This window comes from Sus scrofa, chromosome 5 (genome assembly GCF_054392235.1).
Source record: "Sus scrofa isolate SSC_HxYL_T2T_F1_AM1 chromosome 5, Sscrofa_HxYL_maternal_Yorkshire_Landrace_v2.0, whole genome shotgun sequence".
Classification (NCBI taxonomy): Eukaryota; Metazoa; Chordata; class Mammalia; order Artiodactyla; family Suidae; genus Sus; species Sus scrofa.
In genome coordinates, this window is record NC_139387.1 from 84,941,275 (window position 1) to 84,965,066 (window position 23,792).

The 23,792-nt window shown below is 42.3% G+C and overlaps 1 protein-coding gene across 1 annotated transcript in view; it reads right to left on the minus strand.

The window, feature by feature from the left end:
* Positions 1-433: 433 nt before the first annotated feature.
* The window catches only part of RPAP3 (RNA polymerase II associated protein 3), a 167,157-nt gene continuing 143,798 nt past the window's right edge, over positions 434-23,792 (minus strand). The window contains exon 18 of the mRNA XM_084957274.1: positions 434-2,585. Coding sequence (XP_084813400.1) covers positions 2,506-2,585 — 80 coding nt within the window. The 3' untranslated portion in view covers positions 434-2,505. The remainder of the gene's footprint in view (positions 2,586-23,792) is intronic.

Genomic DNA, 23,792 nt, shown 5'->3' on the forward strand with positions numbered 1-23,792 from the left:
CAGCTGTGGCCCAGGTTCGATCAAGCCACAATGGGAACTCCCCAGTGCTATTTTAGACACTTGGGTAAACATCGCATTTAGAGATTTTACATTTTATGGGTGTGGAGAAGGAGGACGCAGATCATAAACAAGTAAATACATAAACAGGCAAATTTCAGATTATGATGGGGGAATTCCCGTCATAGCTCAGCGGAAATGAACCCAGCTAGTATCCATGGGGATGCAGTTCAATCCCTGGCCTCCATCAGTGGGTTAAGGATCCAGCATTGCCATGAGCTGTTGTGTAATGCCATTTACAACAACATGGATGGAACTAGAGACTCTCATACAAAGTGAACTAAGTCAGAAAGAGAAAGACAAATACCATATCACTTATATTTTCACCAAGTTTGAGGTTGGTTTGTTTCTTAAAAGAACAACACAAGCATGTATCTTTTTTTTTAATTAAATAAAAAAAATTTTTGTTTTTAATTTTAATTTTTTTTGTTAAAATTGATAGTACGTTGACGGCTTTAATTTTGATGGATTCTTTTAGCCAACGTAATCTCTTCTTTAAAATTGTATTTTCCCAAACTGACAAGCTTTTGCACAGCAAAGGAAACAAACAAACAAACAAACAAAAAAAGACAACCTACAGAATAGGAGAAAATAGTTTGAAATGATGCAACTGGCAAGGGCTTAATCTCTAAAATATACAAACAACTTATACAACTCAACAGCAAAAAAACCAACAATTCAATTGAAAACTTGGCAAAAGGCCTGAATAGACATTTCTCCAAAGGAGACATACAGATAGCCAACACGCACATGAAAAAATGCTCAACATCACTGATTATTAGAGAAATGTAAATCAAAACTACTATGTCCACCAGTCAGAATGGCCAGCATTATTAAGTTGACAAATAACAAATGCTAGAGAGGGTGTGGAGAAAAGGGAACCCTCCTACACTGTTCATGGGAATGTAAATTGGTACAATCATTATGGAAAACAGTAAGGAGGTAACTTAGAAAACTAACTCTAGAACTACCATATTGTCCAGCAATCCCGCTCTTGGGCATATAACCAGACAAAACTTTCCTTGAAAAAGACACATGCACCCGTATGTTCATTGCAGCACTATTCACAATAGACAAGACATGGAAACAATCTAAATGTCCATCGACAGATGAATGGATTAAGAAGATGTGGTATACATACACAATGGAATAGTACTCAGCCATAAAAAAATGCCATTTGCAGCAACATGGATGGAACTAGAGACTCTCATACGAAGTGAAGTAAGTCAGAAAGAGAAAGACAAATACCATATGATATCACTTATATCTGGAATCTAATATATGGCACAAATAAACTTTTCCACAGAAAAGAAACTCATGGACTTGGAGAATAGACTTGTGGTTGCCAGGGGGGATGGGGAGGGAGTGGGATGGACTGGGAATCTGGGGTTAACGGATGCAAACTACTGCATTTGGAATGGATAAGCAACGAGATCCTGCTGTATAGCACTGGGAACAATATCTAGTCACTTGTGATGGAGCATAATGGAGGGTAATGTGAGAAAAAGAATGTATATATTTATGTGTGATGGGGTCTCTCTGCTGTACAGTAGAAAATTGGCAAAACAGTGTAAACCAACTATAATGGAAAAAATAAAAACCATTTAAAAAATAAACAATAAAATTTATATTTCCCAAGGGATTATTGTTGTGGAATAGTGTTCAGTTTGTTGTATGCATGCATATTTATTCATGTGAGGAAGAACAAGCAATAGACAATTGTTAAGGAAAGAAGGCAAAACACAGAATTGATAGGAGAAAGGGGAGTGAAAAAACTGAAGTCAGTCTGGGAGAGGGAATTTCGTTTGCACATCTTCGAGGTAAACTGATTAGCTTGTTTCTAGCAATAACAACAAAAAGAGAAGTCAGTCTGGACAGTCTGTTCTTAAGTAGGCAGATGAGAGGTTATGGAAGGAAAGAATTCAACTGCTTATGGATTCTTCCCCAAACCTTGAGAGTTTGTCAGGGATCTCACAGCTCGGGCAGTCCCTGGGCAATGGCTGATGGCGTCCTGTCATTAGACCTGCATCATGGCTAAGCCAGGTCTGCACCGTTTTCCTCACCACGATTTTACGTGTTGATTTTGATGTACTTAGCCACTTTATGGTAACCTTTTAATTAATTCTTTTAGATTCTCTCAGCATAAAATGAGATCATCTGTACGCCATGTTCAGTTTCCCTTTCGTTAACATACAGCCCCTGAGGAAGCACAGCACAAGTGGGATAAAAAACTGTGAAGTACTCAGAGCACACGTCCTGTCAGTGCTGAGACCCAAGGAGGATCCCTTCTGCTCCGGTATTTGATCAGTGCAGATGAGGCACTCATTTGGACCGGGGAACAACGGACATGGGCCCATTGAGAGCCAATTCTCTCCGGAAAAAGTCTTTTGAAATCATCTGACTCCACAGGAAGTTCTGTCTTAGAATCTGGGCAGTAACAATACTCGCTTAGATATTCAGCAGATGGTTAGTTCCTATCACACGGCGCTCTTCAATCACCCAACTCTCCAGGATGCTGAGCTTATTTCCTGTAAAATCAAAGTGAGACAAGCCCTATTTGGCTGAAAATGGTTTTAATAATATCAAAAAAATATAGTTTTTTAAAAAAAATTTTAGAGCCAAATTTTATAGGTAAATATGCCACTATCTTGCTCTGCTTGCCATCTCAAATAGGTACACACACACGCGCGCGCCCACACATCACCATTGGAACAACACCCACCTGATGTTATATACCACACAGTCTCTGTATGGGAGTCAGGTTTATACGGTGTGAATATTCCCCAAGATATCTGCCACATAGCTCTAGAAATTATTTACTCGGCCTGGGAAATTTGCTGTGGTGCCAGGCTAAGAGATGGAGTTTTCTATAGAAGAGGTTAAAAGCTGCCTCCTCTAGTTAAGAAAGGTTACGATGTAGTCCACAGGTCAGTGGTTATATCTCTAGGGAAGCCCTTTTCTTCTCCAAACCCTCAACACTTATTTTTGCAAATCAGGAGAGCATGATTCTGCTTCCATTTCACTAACTCAGTGGCAATGTATTTGGGACAAGAGAGCAAACAACCATCCAACTAGGTGTACAATCAAAAAAACCTAGAGAGACCCCAACCTTTCCTGAATCCTTTAACCACGGTACCTGACATTTATGCCATTCAGTTTGCCCAAAGACAGAAGCTTCCTATTTTGCAGACTCGTGATTCTGAAACAATCCTTTAGGGCTCCAGGAGCAACCCCTGTCACACCTAAGGAAAGGCTGTGGATGGATGTGTTCTGATTGGGGAGGTGGGTGCAGAGATTGAAAGCCGGTGGGGCAGGACCAAGGGGACTCTAGGCACCCAGTGGCTAGACATTTAGATACAACAGGCTGCAGAGAGATGGAGAAAGGCAAGCTAGCACAGAAAGGAGGAGTTCTGATGACAAAAGGCACACTTTGCCCCACTTTTCAACTTTTCCAGCTCCTAATTTTCACTGCAGCAGCTATCTCTTACTGAGCACTAATATAGCATGCTTGTGAAGATCTTTGCATGAGTTCTCTCATTACATCTTTGCATTTCCTACTAGGTGCACCACTGGCTTGGGGTGAAAGGACAGCTGGAAAAATGTTCTACTTTCTAGGGTTATAGGATCATGTGACTTAAGTAAGTGCTTTGCAAACAATAAAGCAAGGTGGTATTTATTTCTACGGTTTTCCATCATTTCATCTCTGGCAACTGTTTCTGGTGTCTGTGAGAGAAGGAGATTTTCACATAATTCTTAGTTCCCCGTGTGCAGACTGTGCTCCGTAAAAGAGGCAATGGAGAGATGAAATTGATGATTACGATGAATAAAAGTGATCATATGCCATTAAAAATAAATGGCAGGATTTATGGCCAGGATGATGCCCGGGATGAGCTTGGTACATAAAAGATAGACAGTCAGACTTGCTAATTGGCTAAATGTCAAACTGAATTCATTTGAGTGCCTGTAAGAGGGAGGGACTTCAGATTGATTGACTCAGCACCTGCTCCAAACCTCCTCCAGGTTACCTTCCTACAGCAGGGTTATTAACGATAGTTTCTTTTTTTTGAAGTTCTCTTCTTGGAGCTCCCATTGTGGCTCAGCAGTAACAAACCCCAACTAGTATCCACGAGGATACAGGTTTGATCCCTGGCCTTGCTCAGCAGGTTAAGGATCCGGTTGCCATGAGCTGTGGTGTAGGTTGCAGACATGGCTCAGACCCTGCATTGCTGTGGCTGTGGTGTAGTCTGGCAGCTGCAGCTCTAATTCGACCCCTAGCCTGGGAACTTCCGTATGCCACAGGTGTGGCCCTAAAAAGCAAAAATAAATAAATAAGTAAAGTTCTCTTCTTCTCTTTGCATGTTCACTCTTTCTTTGGGGCACATATATCTGATTCCATCCCAGCTAGAGGGCTCCTTTAAATACGTTGTGGGTCCTTGTTTGGCTGTTCCTACTTCAGAGTGATGCAATGAAAAGCTAGTTTGGAGCTGCGTTTAAGTCGGAAAAGGCCTTGAATTGCTCAACTCTGCTTTTGTTATCAAGTGAGAAGTCATCTTCTCTGCAATGCTAGAATGAGTAAGTCTTTCCTCAAGATCCATTCAGCTTCCCCCAGAAGAAACTCCAGTCTCCAGCCTGGACGAGCTGCCTAGCTACCATCACTGATGTATAAATGTCAGCAGTGTGGTGCAGAGAAAGGAAGGTTTGACACTTTTATACCCAGACTGTCAACTAATTCCCTGTGTTTGGCTCCAAGCTTCATTCCTGCCTCTCGCTCCCCACTGCTACCCCCAGCAACTCCAATCTAACTTTTCTCTGGGCTTTTGGAAAGCAAATGGTGCAGATGCCTCTTTATGAACAATGTAAATGATGGCTTCCTCAATCCACTTCCCGTCTTTGGTTTACATCTTTTGGAATTTCAAATAGCTTTTCTACTGAGCCTACTATTCCTGCTCTTTGTTGCTAGAGATTGGGCATTTTTTGGGGGGGCTTCTGTGTGTCTCTTTCGTAGAATCTCAGAGGGGAAAATAAGCACATGGGTTGAATCCACCATTTTTAATCAGAAGACCTCCAACTATACATTAAGACTTGTGTATGGGGAGTTCCCATTGTGGTGCAGTGGAAACAGATCCAACTAGGCACCATGAGGTTGTGGGTTCGATCCCTGACCTTGTTCAGTAGGTTAAGGATCCGGCGTTGCCATGAGCTGTGGTGTAGGTTGCAGACGTGGCTTGGATCTGGCATTGCTGTGGCTGTGGCGTAGGCCAGCAGCTACAGCTCTGATTAGACCCCTAGCCTGGGAACCTCCATATGCTGCAGGTGTGGCCCTAAAAAGATAAAAGACAAAAAAAAAAAAAAAAAAAAAAAAAGATTTGTGTATGGAGTTCCCATTGTGGCTCAGTCGTGACGAACCTGACTAGTATCCATGAGGACGTGGGTTCGATTCCTGGCCCCGATCAGTGGGTTAAGGATTTGATGTTCTGTGACCTGTGGTATAGGTTGCAGATGTGGCTGGGATCTGGAGTTGCTGTGGTTGTAGTGCAGGCCAGTAGCTACAGCTCCAGTTTGACTCCTAGCCTGGGAATTTCCATATGCCACAGGAGTGGCCCTTAAAAAAAAGCAAAAAAAAAAAAAGCCTTGTGTGGGTCATGGAAGATCATCTGCTCTTGTGTGTTTTGAGGGGAGGAGGACAGAGGAGGAGCTTCTCCTTAAGAAACTATTAACATGCTAAGGTGGATATTCGTACCTTGGACTAGAAGCCAGGAGAAAATAGGTCGGGGTGGGGGTGGGGGAGTCCAGATTCCAGAGATTTCTTACTGGTGGAAGAAGAGCCAAGTGGAGCCAGCCTGGATCAAAGCACAGACCCTGAGGTTTGACTCAGAGCTGACTGGCCCAAGAAGGGACATTCCCCAACACTCAGCAGTAAACGTCACTGTCCAGACCTATTTCTGCTTGGGAACATGAAGAGAGGGGACTCCACTGACACTTGGAATGCATGATTATGGGACAGAAAATAGTCTTGAAGGGCAGTTCAGAGAAGGTGTGAGAAGACCAGGAGAGGACCAGAGAATGTATGTACGGGTGGAGCCGAGGGACATTACACCCCAAAATCACTTGGGGAGGCGGACAATGGGTCTGCAGAACAATGGGTCTGGTCAGTCTGGGAGGCTTTTTTCATTATGTGTCAACATTAACATAAATATCTGATTTTGTATTCATATCAAGCTGGTGATATGAAACATATTTGTTGGCCCTATTTTAAAATCTATGTTTTCACTTTGTTACATCGTCATGTTTACCTCAATGCTCTGGTTTGTACTTAGCTTGAAGGACATTCTTGAGCTATGGTTCAAGAAGAATTTCAAAGGGAAAAGGGAAAGGAGGAATTGTTTAGTCGGGAGGCTTCTGTTTAGATTGGCGTTGCCCTCCTGGGTGACCTCTGGGGTGCTGATCAATGTCACCCAGGAGTGTGTCCGTGGGGCCGCGACAAGGCTGCAGTGCCACAAGTCCCTGACCGCTACCTTAGTTAGACTGGCTGCGAATGAAAACGGATGGGGTGGCGTAACTATGGAAACCATGAGGCAGAATATTTTTCTTTTCTCTGCACATGAATTAGAACAAAATGACGGGCATCTCTTTTTCTCCTTCTGTCTGTAACAAAAGTTCTGTGTTTTGGTCTCGCCCTTCCCTCAGAGTAAACTATGGGGAAAAGAACCACATGAGAACCTGTTATGGCCACAGTGACACGGCCCCTTTCCATGTTTCGATGGATTCATTTTACAGCCATTTGGTAGGATTATCCGTGTGCGTCAGTCCCACGTTTCCCAAGGATGTTCACCTTTGTGCAGGTGATTTTGTAGAGTCTCTTCCAACCACACCGATGTGAGAAAAGGTCGTTTTTGAGGCAAGGAAGCTAAGGTCTGGAGAGACAAAGTCACTTTCCCAAAGACCTCTGGGTCCACATGCAGGTAGGAGTCCCCTGGCTACACTTGCCTCCACAGCACAGCATTTGAGATTTTCATGAAATGATCTGCTCTCCTTATATTTCCCTTTATACATTGACTCTTTTCACTTCCACTGGAAATGCATGTTTTATGAGCCCCTGACATTTATAACCTACCCATTTTATTGGAATATTTCTGCCTTTTGTCCTTTTGTGCACAGCATATCAGCTCTTGGACTCTGAGGTTTTAAAAAGTATAATTTTTATTTAGCTCCAGGCAAAGGTAGTTCAACTTTGTGTCTGAGTCTCCCAGCTGTCACTCTGGGACCACTTGTTCTATTAAAGTGTCATCAGGAAGGCACTCTATTGATCCAGGGTAAAGAATTCTGTTCCAGCAGCCAATGAATCATTCAATGTTGGGTTTCCTCTGGAAGAAAAGAACTCCATGCAGCCAGCACATTCATTTTCTTAATTATTCTTATTATGCACTACCAGGAGGAGGCCTTGTTATTAATTCATTCTCTCTAGAGCTGTCCCCAATTTGTTTCAAAGACTGTTGTACTAATTATTGTGGGTATCTTTATACTCACTTTGCTGATACATTTTTTTAAATAGATTATAGTTGATTTACAGTGTTGTACCAATTTCTGCTGTATAGAAAAGTGGTGCAGTCATATACTATATATACATTCCCTTTCTTATATTATCTTCCATCATGGTCTGGATATATAGTTCCCTGTGTTATACAGTAGGGTCACATTACTTATCCACTCTAAATGTAATAGTTTGCATCTACTAACCCAATTCCCTGTCCATCCCATTCACCCCTGACCCTTGGCAACCACAAGTCTGTTCTCTATGTCTGTGAGTCTGTTTCTGTTCTGTAGCTAGGTTCATTGGTGCCATATATTAGATTCCAGATATAAGTGATATCATACGGCATTTGTCTTTCTCTTTCTGACTTACTTCACTCAGTATGAGAGTCTCTAGTTCCTTCCATTCTTCTACGGATGGCATTATGTCATTCTTTTTCGTGGCTGAGTAGTTTTCCACTGTATATATGCACCATATCTTCTTAATCCATCTAAATATTGATGGACATTTATGAGTTTCCATGTCTTGGCTATTGTGAATAGTGCTGCTATAAATATAGGGGTGCATGTATTTTTTCAAATTATAGTTTTGTGCAGATATATGCCCAAGAGTGGGATTGCTAGACAATATGGTAGTTCTACATTTAGTTTTCTGAGGAACTTCCATACTGTTTTCCATAGTGGTCGTACAAATTTACATTCCCACCAATGGTATCTTTACACTCACTTTGTTTCACTCTGTTTTATCTTCTCAAGCAGAGGACATCTTGTTCTATTAACACATTTTTTTTCTGTCAATACTCATGCCAGTGATGGAAAAATCTTGGCCAGTACAAATAGAGCCCCTAAGAGCCTCGTGGATGATGTAAGACAAGCTCACAAGCAGGGGGAGAACCTGTTACTGTAACACATGGACCTGGGAGGCTAGTGTCTCACTCATCTACTGGGTTCCAGTATCTCTTTGGATCTCATTCAGTTGAGCACTGAGGTTGTACTTCCTCAAAGACATGAATATTTCAGTGCTAAGTAGATGATCTTTAGGAAGAGGAAAACAGCCTAATTGGAGGAACATGTTGAAACCTGTTTTTGTGCTTTGGCAAAGTTTCAACATATTAGGTAGAGTATTTGGAAATTAACTTTATTGTAGATTTTTTTCACCATTGGTCTGAAAGAGCAGTGTATGTTTCACTGATGTTCTCAGGTAAGGCTGTGGCACCTATATGGGACTACAAGAAGCAATTTACAGAATACATTGATAATTGGATTCCTTGCTCTTATTCATTCAGTTGTAAAACATGAGTGAGAAGAGGCAGTGGCCAGGTATAGACGTGGGAGTCTAATATAGTTGGGCTTCTTTGGGGCTTAAACATGCGCTTGTTGATTGACACTGGACAGGTCACCTAAGCTTTCTAGCTCTCAACTTTATCATCTCAAGCGGGGAGGATAATACCTCTTTCACTGGGATCGTATATGCAGCAGTGCCTGACACAGGGTGAGTGCCCAGCGGTAGCTGTTATTTTGCTCTAGGGTATTACTGAAGTTTACAGAACCTTACTTCTGCAGTGTTTCTGCCAAGACCCCGGGGGTGTACATTTTCATGCCCCTGTTTCAGACAAAGGATGTCTTTCTTACACTTCTTATAGGAGAATGTATTTCAAAATAAAGAACATGAAAGATCTTAATGCTAGCGAATACAAAACACTGGATCTTCCTTAATATTGAACTTAAATTTGTCACTGTCGACTTTAGAATCTACTTAAAAAAAATCCCCATTCTGTATTCAGTGGTTGACATTTTGGGGGTCTGTGCTATGACCCCCTCTAGTGTAGTGTTTCTAAGGGAAAGGCCACAAAACGTGCCCCTGGGAGTGTCAGGAGGGCTTGCAAGCTGGTCGTGGATCCAGGTACATCAGAGATGATGTTTTAAGGAGGGGAGGGGGCTGCAGGAGGCCACCAGGTTGTAGCATGGGAAGAGAGGGTGTCCAAGCACTAGAAAATTATCCGGGGAGCCGTATCTATTTCTCCAAGGGCTAATAAATTTGTCACGATGTGGTGCCACTCGGCCTCCTTGCTAGTTCTGTCAGACCATTCTGAACACTAACAGTAAGAGAAATGCAGTGACAGCCACACTTCACTGGCCGCTGTTTCCCAAGAAAGTGACAGGTATTCACTCACAGTTTCTCCCGGTCCTGATTAGGTATGCCACGAGTCCACTCCCTGCAGGATCCAGGAGTGCTGACCTGGTCCAACTGCTTCATTCATCGGCCAAGCTTTGGGTGTTTTATAAGCAGTGGATGAGAGAGTACAGAGCTGTGGTTTGGGAAGCTGGACTCACCATTTTAGAGCATAGGATCGTTATGCCTTAAGACCCAAAGCTCGATAAAGAGGTGAGCTTTTGGAATTTTTGCACCTTTCTGCAACTTTTAGAACTTGTTTTGTGTCCTGCACAAGCTTTATTTCAATGTCCTGCACATGCTAGGTGCTCAGAGAGTTCTTTGATTCACCTGAAGCTTCCTTTCTCCTGCCTGTACCCCCCTTGTGACACTAAAACAGATACCCTCACAGCTGCAAAGTGCCCCTCTCACAGTGAATATGCCACATGGTGTGAGCATGTCTCATATGACATGGAACTCTATTGGTTTCTCTCCTTCATTCTCTGTTGTCATATTGTGCTCTCTGGGGACGTGAGAAAATAAAACATGGGCTCCAGGCCAAAACACGTGTCTCTTAAAGACCATTCCCTTTCCCTAGAGATTTGTTGATGTTTTGAGTTTATTGCTTAGAAGGACTCAGGTTTTCTGCCTAAAAGGCTACATCCTCCTTAATTTCTGTCTGAGGGGAGTGAAGTAGGGAGAGGGTGTTAATTTTCCATTTTCCTGGCTTTCCAGTTACCCAATCACAAGTCAGACGGGCCCTGTCCTTTGACATGTGTGACTCTGTGTGACTTAGAGTGATGTCACACAGTCAATGACAAAATAAACGCAAAGAAAGAAGAAGAAATGAAATAATAAAGATAAGATCAGAAATCAATAAAGTTTAGGGCGTTCTCTTGCGGTGCAGCGGGTTAAGGATCTGACATTTTCACGGCAGCAGCTTGGGTTACCCATGTAGCTTGGGTGTGATCCCTGGTCGAGGAATTTCCTCATGCCACAGGCATGGCCAAAAATAGAAATAAAAAGTTAAGTTGAAAACAAAAAGCAGTAGAAAGGGTCAGTGAAACAAGGAGCTGGTTCTTCGAAAAGATCAATAAAATCAACAAACCTTTAGCAGGGCTAACAAAGAAAAAAAAAAAAGGGAAAAGACACAAAGTACCAATATCAGGAATGAAACAGGATATTGCTATAGACCCTACAAACATCAAAAGGATAATAAGAGAATACTGTGAATAAATCTACACACATAAATATGACAACTCCGGTGAGTGGATCAATTCCTCAGAAACAAAAACTAGCATCACTTACACAGTGTGAAACAGAAAATTTGAATAGCCTTGTGACGATTAAGGAAATTGAATCAGTAATTTAAAAATTCCCCATAAAAGAGAGCTCTAGGCTCAGATGGTTTCACTGGAGCATTCTATAAAATATTTAAAGAAGAGTTAATACCAGTTCTATACAATCTTTGTAGAAAATGAGAGTTTATGAAGCTAATATTAAACTCATACCAAAAAACAACAAAGTCAGTATCAAAAAAAAAAAAAAAAGGAAATTACAGACCAATAGCCCTCATGAATATAAATGAAAAATTCTTTTTTTTTTTTTTTTTTTTTTTTTTGTCTTTTTCAGCCAATACCTGAGGCATATAGGGGTTCCCAGGCCAGGGGTTGAATCAGAACTGTAGCCACTTGCCTATACCACAGCCATGGCAATGCCATAGCCAAGCCTCATCTGTGACCTACACCACAGCTCATGGCAATGCTGGATCCTTAACCCACAGAACGAGGGTCTGTGTTCTCATGGATGCTAGTCAGAATCGTTTCCACTGAGCCATGACAGGGACTCCAAGTGCAAAAATTCTTAACAAAATGAAAAAAAATTTGTACCATGCCAAAGGGTTTATTTCAGGGATGCAAGACTAGTTAAATGTTAAATAATTAATCAATGTAACTCACCATATTATAGGCTAAAGAGGAAAAAAAATCACATGATCTTATCAAATAGATGCAGAGAAAGCATTTGAAAGAATTCAACAGGCATGTATAATAAAAAAAAACTTTCAAAAAACTAGGAAAAGGGGATAACTATGTAAACTTAATAAATAGCACCTACCAAAAAAACCTATAGCTAATAACATATTTAGTGATAAAAGAATGAATACATTCTTCCTACAATTAAGAATAAGGCAAGGGCTTCCCATCATATTCCAGCTGGTTAAGAACCTGACCAGGGGAGTTCCTGTTGTGGCTAAGTGGTAACGAATACTACTAGTACCCATCAGGATGAGGGTTCGATCCCTGGCCTCACTCAGTGGGTTAAAGAATCTGGCATTGCTGCAAGCTGCAGCATATCTCACAGGTATGTCTCAGATCTGGGCGTTGCTGTGGCTGTGGCATAGTCTGGCAGCTGCAGCTCTGATTTGACCTCTAGCCAGGGAACTTCCATATGCTGCAGGTGTGGCCCTAAAAAGAAAAAAAAAAAAAAAAAAAAACAAGAATAAGGCAAGCAATTTCCATTCTTACCCCCACTATTCAAATAGTTTTAAAAGTTTTGGCCAGTACAATAAGGCAAGAAAAGGAAATGAAGAGCATATAGATTAGAAAGGAAGAAATAAAATGACTCCTATATGTAGATGACATTATATTCAAAATAGAAAATCTCAAGGAATTTACAAAAATCTCCAAGAATTTATGAATTCAGTAAGATCACAGGATACAAGATTAACGTGCAAAAATCAAATGCATTGCCATATACTAGCAATAAGCATCTAGAAACTGAAGTTAAAAATGGAGAACTATTTACAATTGCTCAAAAAAATGTGAAATACTTAGGTGTGAATCTAACAATATACTACAGAATTTGTATGCCAAAAACTACATAACACTAATGAAAGAAATCAAAGAAGATAAAAATAAATGGTGATCTAGTCCATGTTTCTGGATTGGAAGACTCAGCGTAGTAAAGATGTCCATTTTTCCAAGCCAATATACAGTCTGGCACTGTTCCTGTCAAAATCTCTGAGAGATTTTTCATAGATTCAGCAAGATTATTCTAAACTTTTCATGGAGAGGCAAAGGAACTAGAAAAGCTAAAATAATCCTGAATAAGAATAAAGTGAGAAGAGTTGGTACACCTGATTTTAAGTCTTATTGTATGGCTATGGTAATCAAGACTGTGTGGTATTAGCAAAAGGATAGACGTTCTTATCAATGGAATCAAAAAAGAACCAAGAAATCACTCTGTACAGGTATGGCTACCTGATTTTTAGCAAAGATGCAAAAGCAAGTCAATGGAGGAAGGATAGCATTGTCAAGAAATGCTCTAAAGCAATTTGGTATCCATGGGCAAAAAAATAAAAATAAAAAAAGAATGTTAAGCCTCATATCATATGAAAAAATTAACCCGAAATGGATCATAGGTTTAAGTGTAAATGTAAAACTATAAAATTTTAGAAGATCATTTGTGGTGCAGCAGGTTAAAGATCTGGCATCATCACTGCAGTGGCTCTGGTGGCTGCTGTGGTGTGGGTTTGATCCCTGGCCAGGGAACTTCCATATGCCATGGGCACAGCCAAAAAAAAAATTTTTTTTTTTGTCTTTTTGTGTCTTTTGAGGGCCGCACCTGCGGCATATGGAGGTTCCCAGACTAGGGGTCCTATCGGAGCTGTTGCTGCTGGCCTACGCCACAGCCACAGCAACACCAGACCCCAGCCGCGTCTGTGACCTACACCACAGCTCACGGCAACACTGGATCTTTAACCCACTGAGTGAGGCCAAGAATCAAACCAGCAACCTCATGGTTCCTAGTCAGATTCGTTTCCACTGCGCCTCGATGGGAACTCCTTGACTCCAACTTTATAGGAGACCCTGAACCAAAACCACACAGCTCAACCACCCTGACAATTCCTGACCCACAGAAACTGTTGGATAGAAAATGTTTGTCATTTTAAGCCATCATTTTCAGATCATTTCTTATGCAGTAATAGATAAACCATATACTATCATTTTGCCCATTTTTCTATTACACCTTTTTCTTAGCAATTTTTGAGAGCCCTTTATATAGTAAAGATATGAATCCTTAGTCTATTTAAAAGTCTAAATATATTTCTAAATGTATTACTTGTATTATTTTCATTTTAGTACAAAAAGCTTGACATTTATGTATTCAACTATATTAATCACTTTCATTTTAGTTTTGCCTTATTGTCATGTTTTTAAATTATTACTTATAATTCTTAATAAGCGTTTGGCTATATTTTCATAATTTTTTTCCTTTAAAATCTAAAAATATAATTCATCTGGACTTTATCTGGGGTCTGGTATGAGATGGGAATCTAACTTTGTTTTTGTTCATTTGAGTTTTTATTTCTTTTTTTTTTTTTTCACGTGTATGTTGGCCATCTTCAGGTCTTCTTTGGGGAACTGTCTGTTCAGATACGAAGGGGAGAGGGCCCAGGGCCAGAGACAAAGGGTGGAATGACAGGTGGGTGTAGTGGCCTCTACACCCACAGGTGGGTGTAGTGGTTTAATCCACCGGTGATTGGTCAACCATGGGTATTTCATCCTCCTCAAAGTCTGCTTCAAGAATGGCCAACTCTGGCCAAGAAACATGAGGCCAAGTCTGCTAAGGGTTTTCTAGAAAAGGTTTCCTCCCTTCTACGGAGGAGATGAAAGAAGAAGTAACCCTTCTTCTACTTCTGGATCTTGTGTCTGGACTTGCGCAGCCATCTTGCTACAAGGCTGATATTGAAACAAGCTCCGAGTTTGGCCACAGGACTCTAGAAAGACCTGTGTCCCCAGGGACATTCTTTTTTTTTTGTCTTTTGTTGTTGTTGTTGTTGCTATTTCTTGGGCCACTCCCACGGCATATGGAGGTTCCCAGGCTAGGGGTTGAATCGGAGCTGTAGCCACCGGCCTATGCCAGAGCCACAGCAATGTGGGATCCGAGCCGAGTCTGCAACCTACACCACAGCTCACGGCAACGCCGGATCGTTAACCCACTGAGCAAGGGCAGGGATCGAACCCGCAACCTCATGGTTCCTAGTCGGATTCGTTAACCACTGCGCCACGACGGGAACTCCCCCAGGGACATTCTTGAGCCACCAAAGCTAGTAACTCTGGCACCCACACGACCTCAGACTTGTTACGAGAGATGATAAGTTCCCTGACTGTTTGAGCCAGTTTGAATTGCGCTGCCTATTAGGTGAAGCCAAAATCATCCCAGTGAAAATGTGGGTTTCAGGGATGGTGTTGTCCAGGTTTGGGGAAGCAAAGCAAAAGGCTTTGGGGAAATATGCGGGATTTGCAGAAGACAAGAGAAGTGCTAATGTACACTAGAATGAGTGACTGATGGAAATTTCTTTTCCCGGCCTCTAAAAATAGGATGGATTCTCCTCTGTTAGGATTCCAGCTACTCCCATTGAAACGCAGAGGGGAGAGCTAGAATAGTTGATCTCTCAAAGGTCAGATTTTGAGAGGTCAAAATGCCTGCTTTAATAACAAGCTGAAGCCTGAATTTTATCTTTTTAGTATTTCCGCAGTAGATATATCTTGAAAGAGCTTTTTTAATATGCAAAGAGAAAAGAAAGTAAGAGATGATCATATGCCTACTATTACACTGGGGAAATAAAAAAACATATATTTTCTAGTGGAATGTACTTAAATGCCAGAATAGGATTTCATAATGCTTTCCACAAATCTCCTCAATAAACTATTCAACTCCAAGCTAATATCATCTCCCCTTCTTCCCTCCCTATATCTTACTCCTCGATGGGTTATGGCTAGGTTTTGTGAGGCATTTTCTTTAAAAATTATATCAATAAAAATGTGAAGTCTTAATAGAGTAGGTTTTCTTATATTACAGGTATAATTTCTGTAGCTGGGGGAACTTGGACAAATACTGGATCATTTTAATTGAAGTAATACAGCTCTGGGTTTCCAAAAAAATTAGAGGAGCAGAGTTTTTTTCCTAATATAAGTATCCTGCTGTATGAGTCAGGATTGTGAAGCCCCTGCAGGAAACCGTCAGTAAGAGCCTGTGGGGAAATCATAAAACAGAACACTCACCAGCTGCCCACCACCTGGGGCTACCTGGGCACCATATTCACTGAGAACATGTAGGTGAGAGCCAGGTGAGTAATGAGCCATGACTTTTAATAAGTGACTAATCCCGGAGAGAGAGTTTTGGTGAAATACAGCCAAAATGGAAATGTACTCTGTTATGAAGGCTTGGAAGTTTTGGTCATTTCAGGTGTCCTTATGGAGCTTCTCAGAGGAATTGAGTGCTGTCCATGAAACAGTGAAAGAGAAGGCATGGTCCCTCTCTTAAGGAATTCATGGTTTAATGGTGGCATCTGGTATCATGATACTAATCAAAAGCAACTGCAATACAGGTGGAAGGTCTATCATAGGGCTCTAGATTGGAAGTTGATGGATGGTGGGACAGACAACATCCACCTGTTTAGGAAGGACAGGGACAATTTTACAGAGGTGATACCTCTGGATGGGAGACCTATACATTAAGAAGTTTTAGTAGCATTAGATGGGGAAAAGCATTTTAGCCAGAAGGAACAGCATCAGTCAGAAGGAATTGCATGGAGGTTAATAAAAAAGTGGGGCACATTACCAGTGCTTCAGTGAGGGTATAGCACAGGATGTGTGGGAGAAAGAGCTGACAGGAGGGGAGTTAAGCTCTAGGTGATAAAGGGCCTCATAGGACATGCTGTAAGTGTAAGTTTGTGTTCCTGACACACAACGCAGCCAAATAAATCAAAACATTAGAGTTTGGAGCAGAGAAAAATTTACCGAAGGGCCAAGCAAGAGGAACAGGTGGCTTGTGCCCATGAAACATCACCACCCTATCCCCAAAGGGTTTTAATAAAGAAGTTTTGTCTTTTGGGGTTTGGTTTGGTTTGGTTTGGTTTTTGCCACACCCACAGCATACGGATGTTCCAGGGCCAGGGATCAAATCTGAGCTGAGACACAGCTGTGACCTACAGTTGTGGCAACACTGGATCCTTAACCCACTGCGCTGCAGTGGGAATTCCTCCACAAAGCAGTTTTAAAGGCCAGGTGAGGGAGGGGTGTCCCAGGGTCTGTGCTCAGCTCACACACAATCCTCTGATGGGTTGATGTTGAGGCAAGAGGGTGGTTCACGTTATCCGTCCTTGGCGCCAGTAGGGCTGTGGGCCATGTGCTCCTGAGTGTCAAATAGCTCTTCTTACTTGTTTCCAGCCTGGACACTAACCTCTTCATTTTCCTTGTACTGAACTGACTGCTCACCCCTTTCAGGCTTTGATGCCAGCTGCTCATCCTTTCCAGACCTCTAAACATTGGCAGACCTTGGAACCCAGTCCTGGGGCCACTTGTCTTCTTTCTCTGCCCCTCTTGTCTAGGACAGCTCAGTCAGTTCCCCAGCCTTGAGGGTTATCTGTGCACGGGTAACTCCCCAAATTTCACATCCAGAATCAACCTCTCCCCTCAACTCCAGTCTTGTGAATCTAGTGGCACAGTCAACCTCTCACATTTAACATTCCCCACGGAAGCACTCCTGGCTCCCCCTCGCAAGCAAGCTCATGCCTTCCCGAGTGTTTTGCATCTCACTAAATGGCACCACCATCCACCCCGTTGCTTGGGGGAAATAAATAAAAAGCCTCCTATATCTAAGTAGAGAAGATTCTTAGAGTTTCTCTCAACTCAGTGAAGGCTGCCCTGTTGCACAAATTGGGTGGGCACCCCTTTTGTTGCCTTCTGGGCAAATGGCACCCCTTTTTTGTACAATGCAACTGCCCTCCTGTACTTCTCTCCATTCTATTTGTTTAAAAAAAAAAAGCTAGAGAACTATTTTTTTTTTTTTTTTTTTTTTTTTTGGTCTTTTTGCTATTTCTTGGGCCGCTCCCGCGGCATAAGGAGGTTCCCAGGCTAGGGGTCGAATCGGAGCTGTAGCCACCGGCCTACGCCAGAGCCACAGCAATGTGGGATCCGAGCCGAGTCTGCAACCTACACCACAGCTCACGGCAACGCCAGATCGTCAACCCACTGAGCAACGCCAGGGATCGAACCCGCAACCTCATGGTTCCTAGTCAGATTAGAGAACTATTTTTTAAGAGACATTTCATGACTAATTTTTTAGGAGAAATTTCATGAACAGAGTACAATCCACATTTACCTTGTTCTTGTCCTTTATGAAAACTGAAATCTCCCCCAAGAGTTGTTAGCCAGTCATTGATCCTGAATTGTGCTAAGGATCATAATAAAGCACTCTACGTACTTTCAATAAATACTGAAGGATTGGCGCCTACATCCCAGGCCACAAGCTTCTTAGTTAATAAGTATTTTCTCTCCTTTCTACATACTGCCACTATTTATTACTATTCAATTTCTGTTTATCCAGGTCTTGCTTCTTCATTATTCTGAAAAATTCTAATAGCCTTAACTGCAATTGAGAGGCCCAGTCTTCTGGAACACCAACATTAAAAATACTTACTAAGGAGTTCCTGCTGTGGTGCAGTGGATTAAGAAGGCAACACTCAGGTTTGATCCCTGGGCGGGCACAGTGGGTTAAAGTATCTGACATTGCTGCAGCTGTGGTGTAGGTCACAGCTGTAGCTTGGATTCCATTCCTGGCCTGAGAACTTCCATATGCCAGGAGTGCGGCCATATTAAAAAAAAAAAAAAAAAAAATACTGGGAGTTCCCATCATGACTCAGCAATAGCAAACCCAACTAGTATCCATGTGGATGCGGGTTCAATCCCTGGCCTTGCTCAGGGGGTTAAGGATCTGGCCTTGCCATGAGCTGTGCTATAGGTCACAGATGCGGCTCGGATCCCACGTTGCTGTGACCGTGGCTTAGGTGGGCAGCTACCACTCCCTTTTGACCCTTAGCCTGGGAACTTCCATATGCCTCAGGTGCAGCAGTAAAAAAAAAAATCTCTAAACTCACAGGTACAAACAAAAGTATACCATGCTTGTGGCTTCTTGACTAGGGATGTAGCTTTGCTTAGTATCTGAGGAATAAGGCAAACTCAGGTCTGCATTTCAGCTCCAGCCCTTAAGGCTGTGTGATCTAGACAGGCTAATCTTTGAAACAAATTCCTTCATCTGAAAATAAGATCAAACTTACTGGATTGTTCTAAAGATTAAATGAAGTTAATACAAAATGCCTGGAAGCGAGAAGACAATAAATGGTAGTGGTTTTGTTGAGTTATTTCTGTTTCTTTTTTCTGCATGACTTGAGATTCTCAGGCCACCTAATAAATCAGAAGCAGTGTCATCACAGTTGATCTTCATGGAATATTTCATCTTGGAACACTTAGCTTGAGAAACGGTCAAATTCCAGCTCTCAGCATCTAGATTTTGTGATCTGTTCTCAGGAGAAGAAGCCGCGCATGACTCAGAAATTAATCTGAATCTGTGGGTAATGAAGTCGTTCCCAATCTGAGAATAAATCTACACAGGAAATGAAAAACCGAGTGAGCATGGAATTTAGAGGTGTGCATTGCTCCAAAACATTAAAAAAAAAAAAACGGGCGTGCATCCATTTGGGCTCTTTGTCTCCATCCTTCCTGAAGAGCAGGGACAGCACGGGCTTCTGAGTGTGTTTCTCTTCTTGTCAGAACACCAGGAGCCTTCCAGGGGGAGCAATCAAACTGACATTTCTAAAACCCATGACAGCTGCCTGTGACACAGCCACCAATCAAGAAGCCTTGAATGGCTCCGAACAGAGATGTCCCTATTCACCTAACATTCCAAAAAAAAGGGGGCTTTGTTCAAAATTATGAGTAGTTTGGAATTCCCATTGTGGCTCAGCAGGTTAGAACCCCACATAGTGTTTGTGAGGATGTGGGTTTGATCCCTGGCCTCGCTCAGTGTGTTAGGGATCCAGTGTTGCCCAAGCTGCAGCATAGGTTGCAGATGCGGCTTGGATCTGGCGTTGCTGTGGCTGTGGTATAGGCTGGCAGCTGCAGCTCTAATTTGACCCCTAGCCTGGGAACTTCCATACGCCTTAGTGTGGCCCTAAAAAAGAAAAAAAAAAAAAATTGAATAATTTCAGCACATTAATTTTTTTCCAGTAAGATACATTTTCTTTTCTTTCCTTTCCTTTTCTTTTCTTTTTGTCTTTTGTCTTTTTAGGGCTGCACGCATGGCATACGGAGGTTCCCAAGCTAGGAGTCGAATTGAAGCTGTAGCTGCTGGCCTACACCACAGCCACAGCATCACGGGATTTGAGCTGCATCTGCGACCTATACCACAGATCACGGAAACACCAGATCCTTAGCCCACTGAGCGAGGCCAGGGATCGAACCCACATCCTCATGAATGCTAGCCGGGTTTGTTCCTCATGAATGCTAGCCGGGTTTGTTAACCACTGAGCCATGACGGGAACTCCAAGATACATTTTCTAATACAGTGCCTTGACCCAATCCATGCTACGGTTTCCCTATCAGATCATAGAGTTGTTTAGCCTCTTGGTTCCCTCAAACGCTTCAGGCACAAGGAGACTGAGCTTAGGAGGGCTGGCAATTGTAGCTCCCCCTTCGGAAAATATTTCTGGGAGTTCTCCTTTGGCTCAGCGGGTTAAGGATCCAGTGTGGTCACTGCAGTGACTCAGATTGCTGCTGTGGCACAGATTCCATCCTTGACCCAGGAAATTGCACTTGCCAGCAAAAAAAAAAAAAAAAAAAAAAATTCTCTCCAGAGTTTACCATTTCGCCATCCTCTAGAAGATAGGTAGTACTCAGGAATTTTTATAATTACCCACATGTGATGGGATGGAGGAGAAAGGGGGGATAACACCAATATTACGTTGTATAGTTTCTCCCTATTGTTTGGGTATCAAATAAACATTCCTCCCGGCTGTATTAGCTCTGGAACCAGTGGTACATTAGGGGCTTCTCCATTTATTTCTATTTATCTTTAAACCATCTTATAAAGCTGGTTTACAGAGTTCCGTAGGAGAGCTTGGACCTGGCGAAATGGTAGATCTTCAACCACAACACGAACACAAATGGCTTTGAATCCCTCAGGGAAAACCCAAAATGTGAGTTCATTTCTGCTCCAAGAAGAAATACAACAACAACTGGTGTGTAAAATCCACCCTGACAGTTGAATTAGCGTTTACGGGGAGACGTGGCATTTCCCAGTTGTCATGACAACCCTGATGCCTCCTCTCAGCCTGCATGCCTGTGCAGGTGTTGTATCTAATTTAGGATTTGACTTGCAAGCTGACAGAAAGACTTGGAGATCTCGAAAGATGTACCTGTTTCATCCATTAAGGTGACATGCAAAGGATGAGAAGATACTCAGTCTCAAGGAATGTGTTCACCCGAGCAGTGGTTTCTATGGAGACGTTATTCCTAAGCCAGTCCTGCCAAAAATAAGTGTTTACTCATCAAGAAAGGCCGGAGGAGGGGATTTCTATGATGCAGGTATGAACTGGGGCACCAGTGATGGGAAATGCTATTTCTTTCATGGCAGTTTGCCAATTTTTCATTGCACAGCTGAACTGCAAATAATGAAGTGCAATTTTTCAACTGAGAGATGGGATTAGAATGAATAATTAGGATGCGAACAGTTGAAGGGTACGGAAATTAAAAGAACTCCTAGACAGACCCTTACTTTTCAGATGGAAGGTGAATGAGGCCAGGAGGCAACAGGCTCCAGTCACTGGAGTGAGTGTGGAATCTGTCCTCTCCCCCGGGACCCCATGGTGTCTCTCCTGTCCTCACCCACTGCAGGGTCCCTGAATCTGCCTTTCCAAACACTTGAGCATAAGCTTCAGGTGGAAGAAACTCCAAATGCCTCTTTAAGAATGAATGACTTGACCTAGGAAAAAAAAAGTCCCTTCCTCTTGAATCATTTCAAAAATTAAGGCTGACTCTGAGCAGTGACAAATTTTTCTAATTTCAAATGTGAGTTCAGGCACCTTTCAACCATATACACAGGATGATGAATATGCAACGTGAAGAATTAAATGAGGATGGGGTATGTATGAAAACACTGTTTTGCAATGCAATTTCTATTACTAAAACACTTTTCCTGCCTCTTCATTCAAGTCCTAGGACATATATCATTTGTAGCTGATATTAGAAAAAGGCAATTTTCCTGAAAAAGATCTTATTTATATTCATTTGTTCCTAACATCTGGCTGATTAACCAGGTACCTTAACATGTATGGATCTGGAGGAAAATAATGATCTCTGTCTGCCATGTCCTCTCATTTGGAAGATTTTCTGCTTTAACGATTTTTTTTTTCTTTTCTTTTCACCTGTGACATGGAGACGTTCCAGGCCAGGGGTTGAACCCAAGCTGCATCAGTGACCTGAACCAGATCCTTCACTAGGCCACCAGGGGACTTCTAACTCTTTTTTTTTTTTTTTAATAAAAATTCTTCTGATAGGATTTTGAATAACTTAATAGAAAGAACTTCAGTATTTTAAAAGAAATTTATCTTGTTTCAAGTGTTTGTGTGTAGTTCATCCAAAAAATACTAAAATGTGAAGATTTTAAGACGATAATTGTTCTATCAAAAGATGTTCATTTCGGGCCCTTCGTGGCTCAGCAATTAACCATCCCAACTAGGATCCATGAGGATGTGGGTTCAATCCCTGGCCTCACTCAGTGGGTTAATGATTGGGCGTTGCCATGAGCTGTGAGCTGTGGTGTAGGTTGCAGACACAACTCAGACCCTGCGTTGCTGTGGCTGTGGTGTAGGCCAGCAGCTATAGCTCTGATTTGACCCCTAGCCTGGGAATTTCCATATGCCACCCTAAAAAAATAAATAAATAAATAAATAAATAAATTCACTTCAGGAGTTCCTGCTGTGGCTCATCAGGTTAAAAACCCAACTAGTATCCATGAGGATGCAGGTCTGATTCCTGGCCTTGCTCAGTGAGTTAGGGGTCAGTGTTGCCACAAGCTGCAGCAGAGGTCACAGATGCAGCTCAAATCCTACGTGGCTGTGGCTGTGGCTACAAATTAACTCCTGGCCCGTGAACTTCCATATGCCACAGGGATAGCCCTAAGAAAAGGAAAAAGGGAAAAAAAGATGCTCATTTCCTTAACAGGGAACACAATATCACAGTTGTCAACTTAAAATTGGGATGACTTTGAGATGACCTTACTCTTTGACTAGATGCAACTTAGGGCCAGGCTGTATTAAGGTTTCAATTTGGTCATGGCCAGAACTTCAGAGCACATATACAACAGAAAAGTAAGGATTTTACATGTGGCCAAAACTGGAGAAAAGAACGAAAATGAAGGCGAGGGACCCAGCATGTACTGGGCAATTGTTATGGGTAAAAGCACAGCTTTGGGGGAGCCCCTTGCATGTATTGCAGAGAATATATGATATTTGGGGAGGAGATTCAGCATTGAGAACCTCATCCTTTTGGATAGAACCCTCCAACTGCTTCGGTCTTGGTAAGAGAGAAACCCCTTTCCTACTGCAGTCTAGAAGGCCAGTCTCTCCCTCACCCCATCCCCTCCAAGCAAAACAGGGGATTCATGTGTCCTGGACCGGGCCAATTAGGTGCTCACACGCAGGTTTTGGTTTTTGAGGCAACGGTGCTGGCAAACTGGATTTTGGGGGGAAAACCAAACAGAAACTTAGCCCTGATTTTTAGTATTCACCAATTTCTGTGGTATAGATAACTCCCGCCGTGCTGATTGCAAACTACAAACATTTAAATCCCCAGTTTGCAAAATTCCTAAATGTTTAGCAGTTCTCTTTCACGAGCAGTTTCAATTCTGGTTCAGTACATGCCTGAGAGGTTTCAATGTATGGGCTCAGTGGAGGGAAGGGGCCTGAGCATTAGTGTCCAGCTTCTAGGCAGCAGCAGTGGCAGGAGCTGGGGTCAGCAGTAGAGGAGCCAGTGAGGGCACCATAACTGGCCATTCCCGATATTGACCTTGGCTCTTTTCTTTAGCCTGACAACCCTTAATATCTGTTCATTTTCTTTTTCTTTTCTTTTGGCTGTACCCATGGTAAGTGCCAGTTCCTGGACAGGGATCAAACCCAAGCCACAGCAGCCACCCAAGACACAGCAGGGAC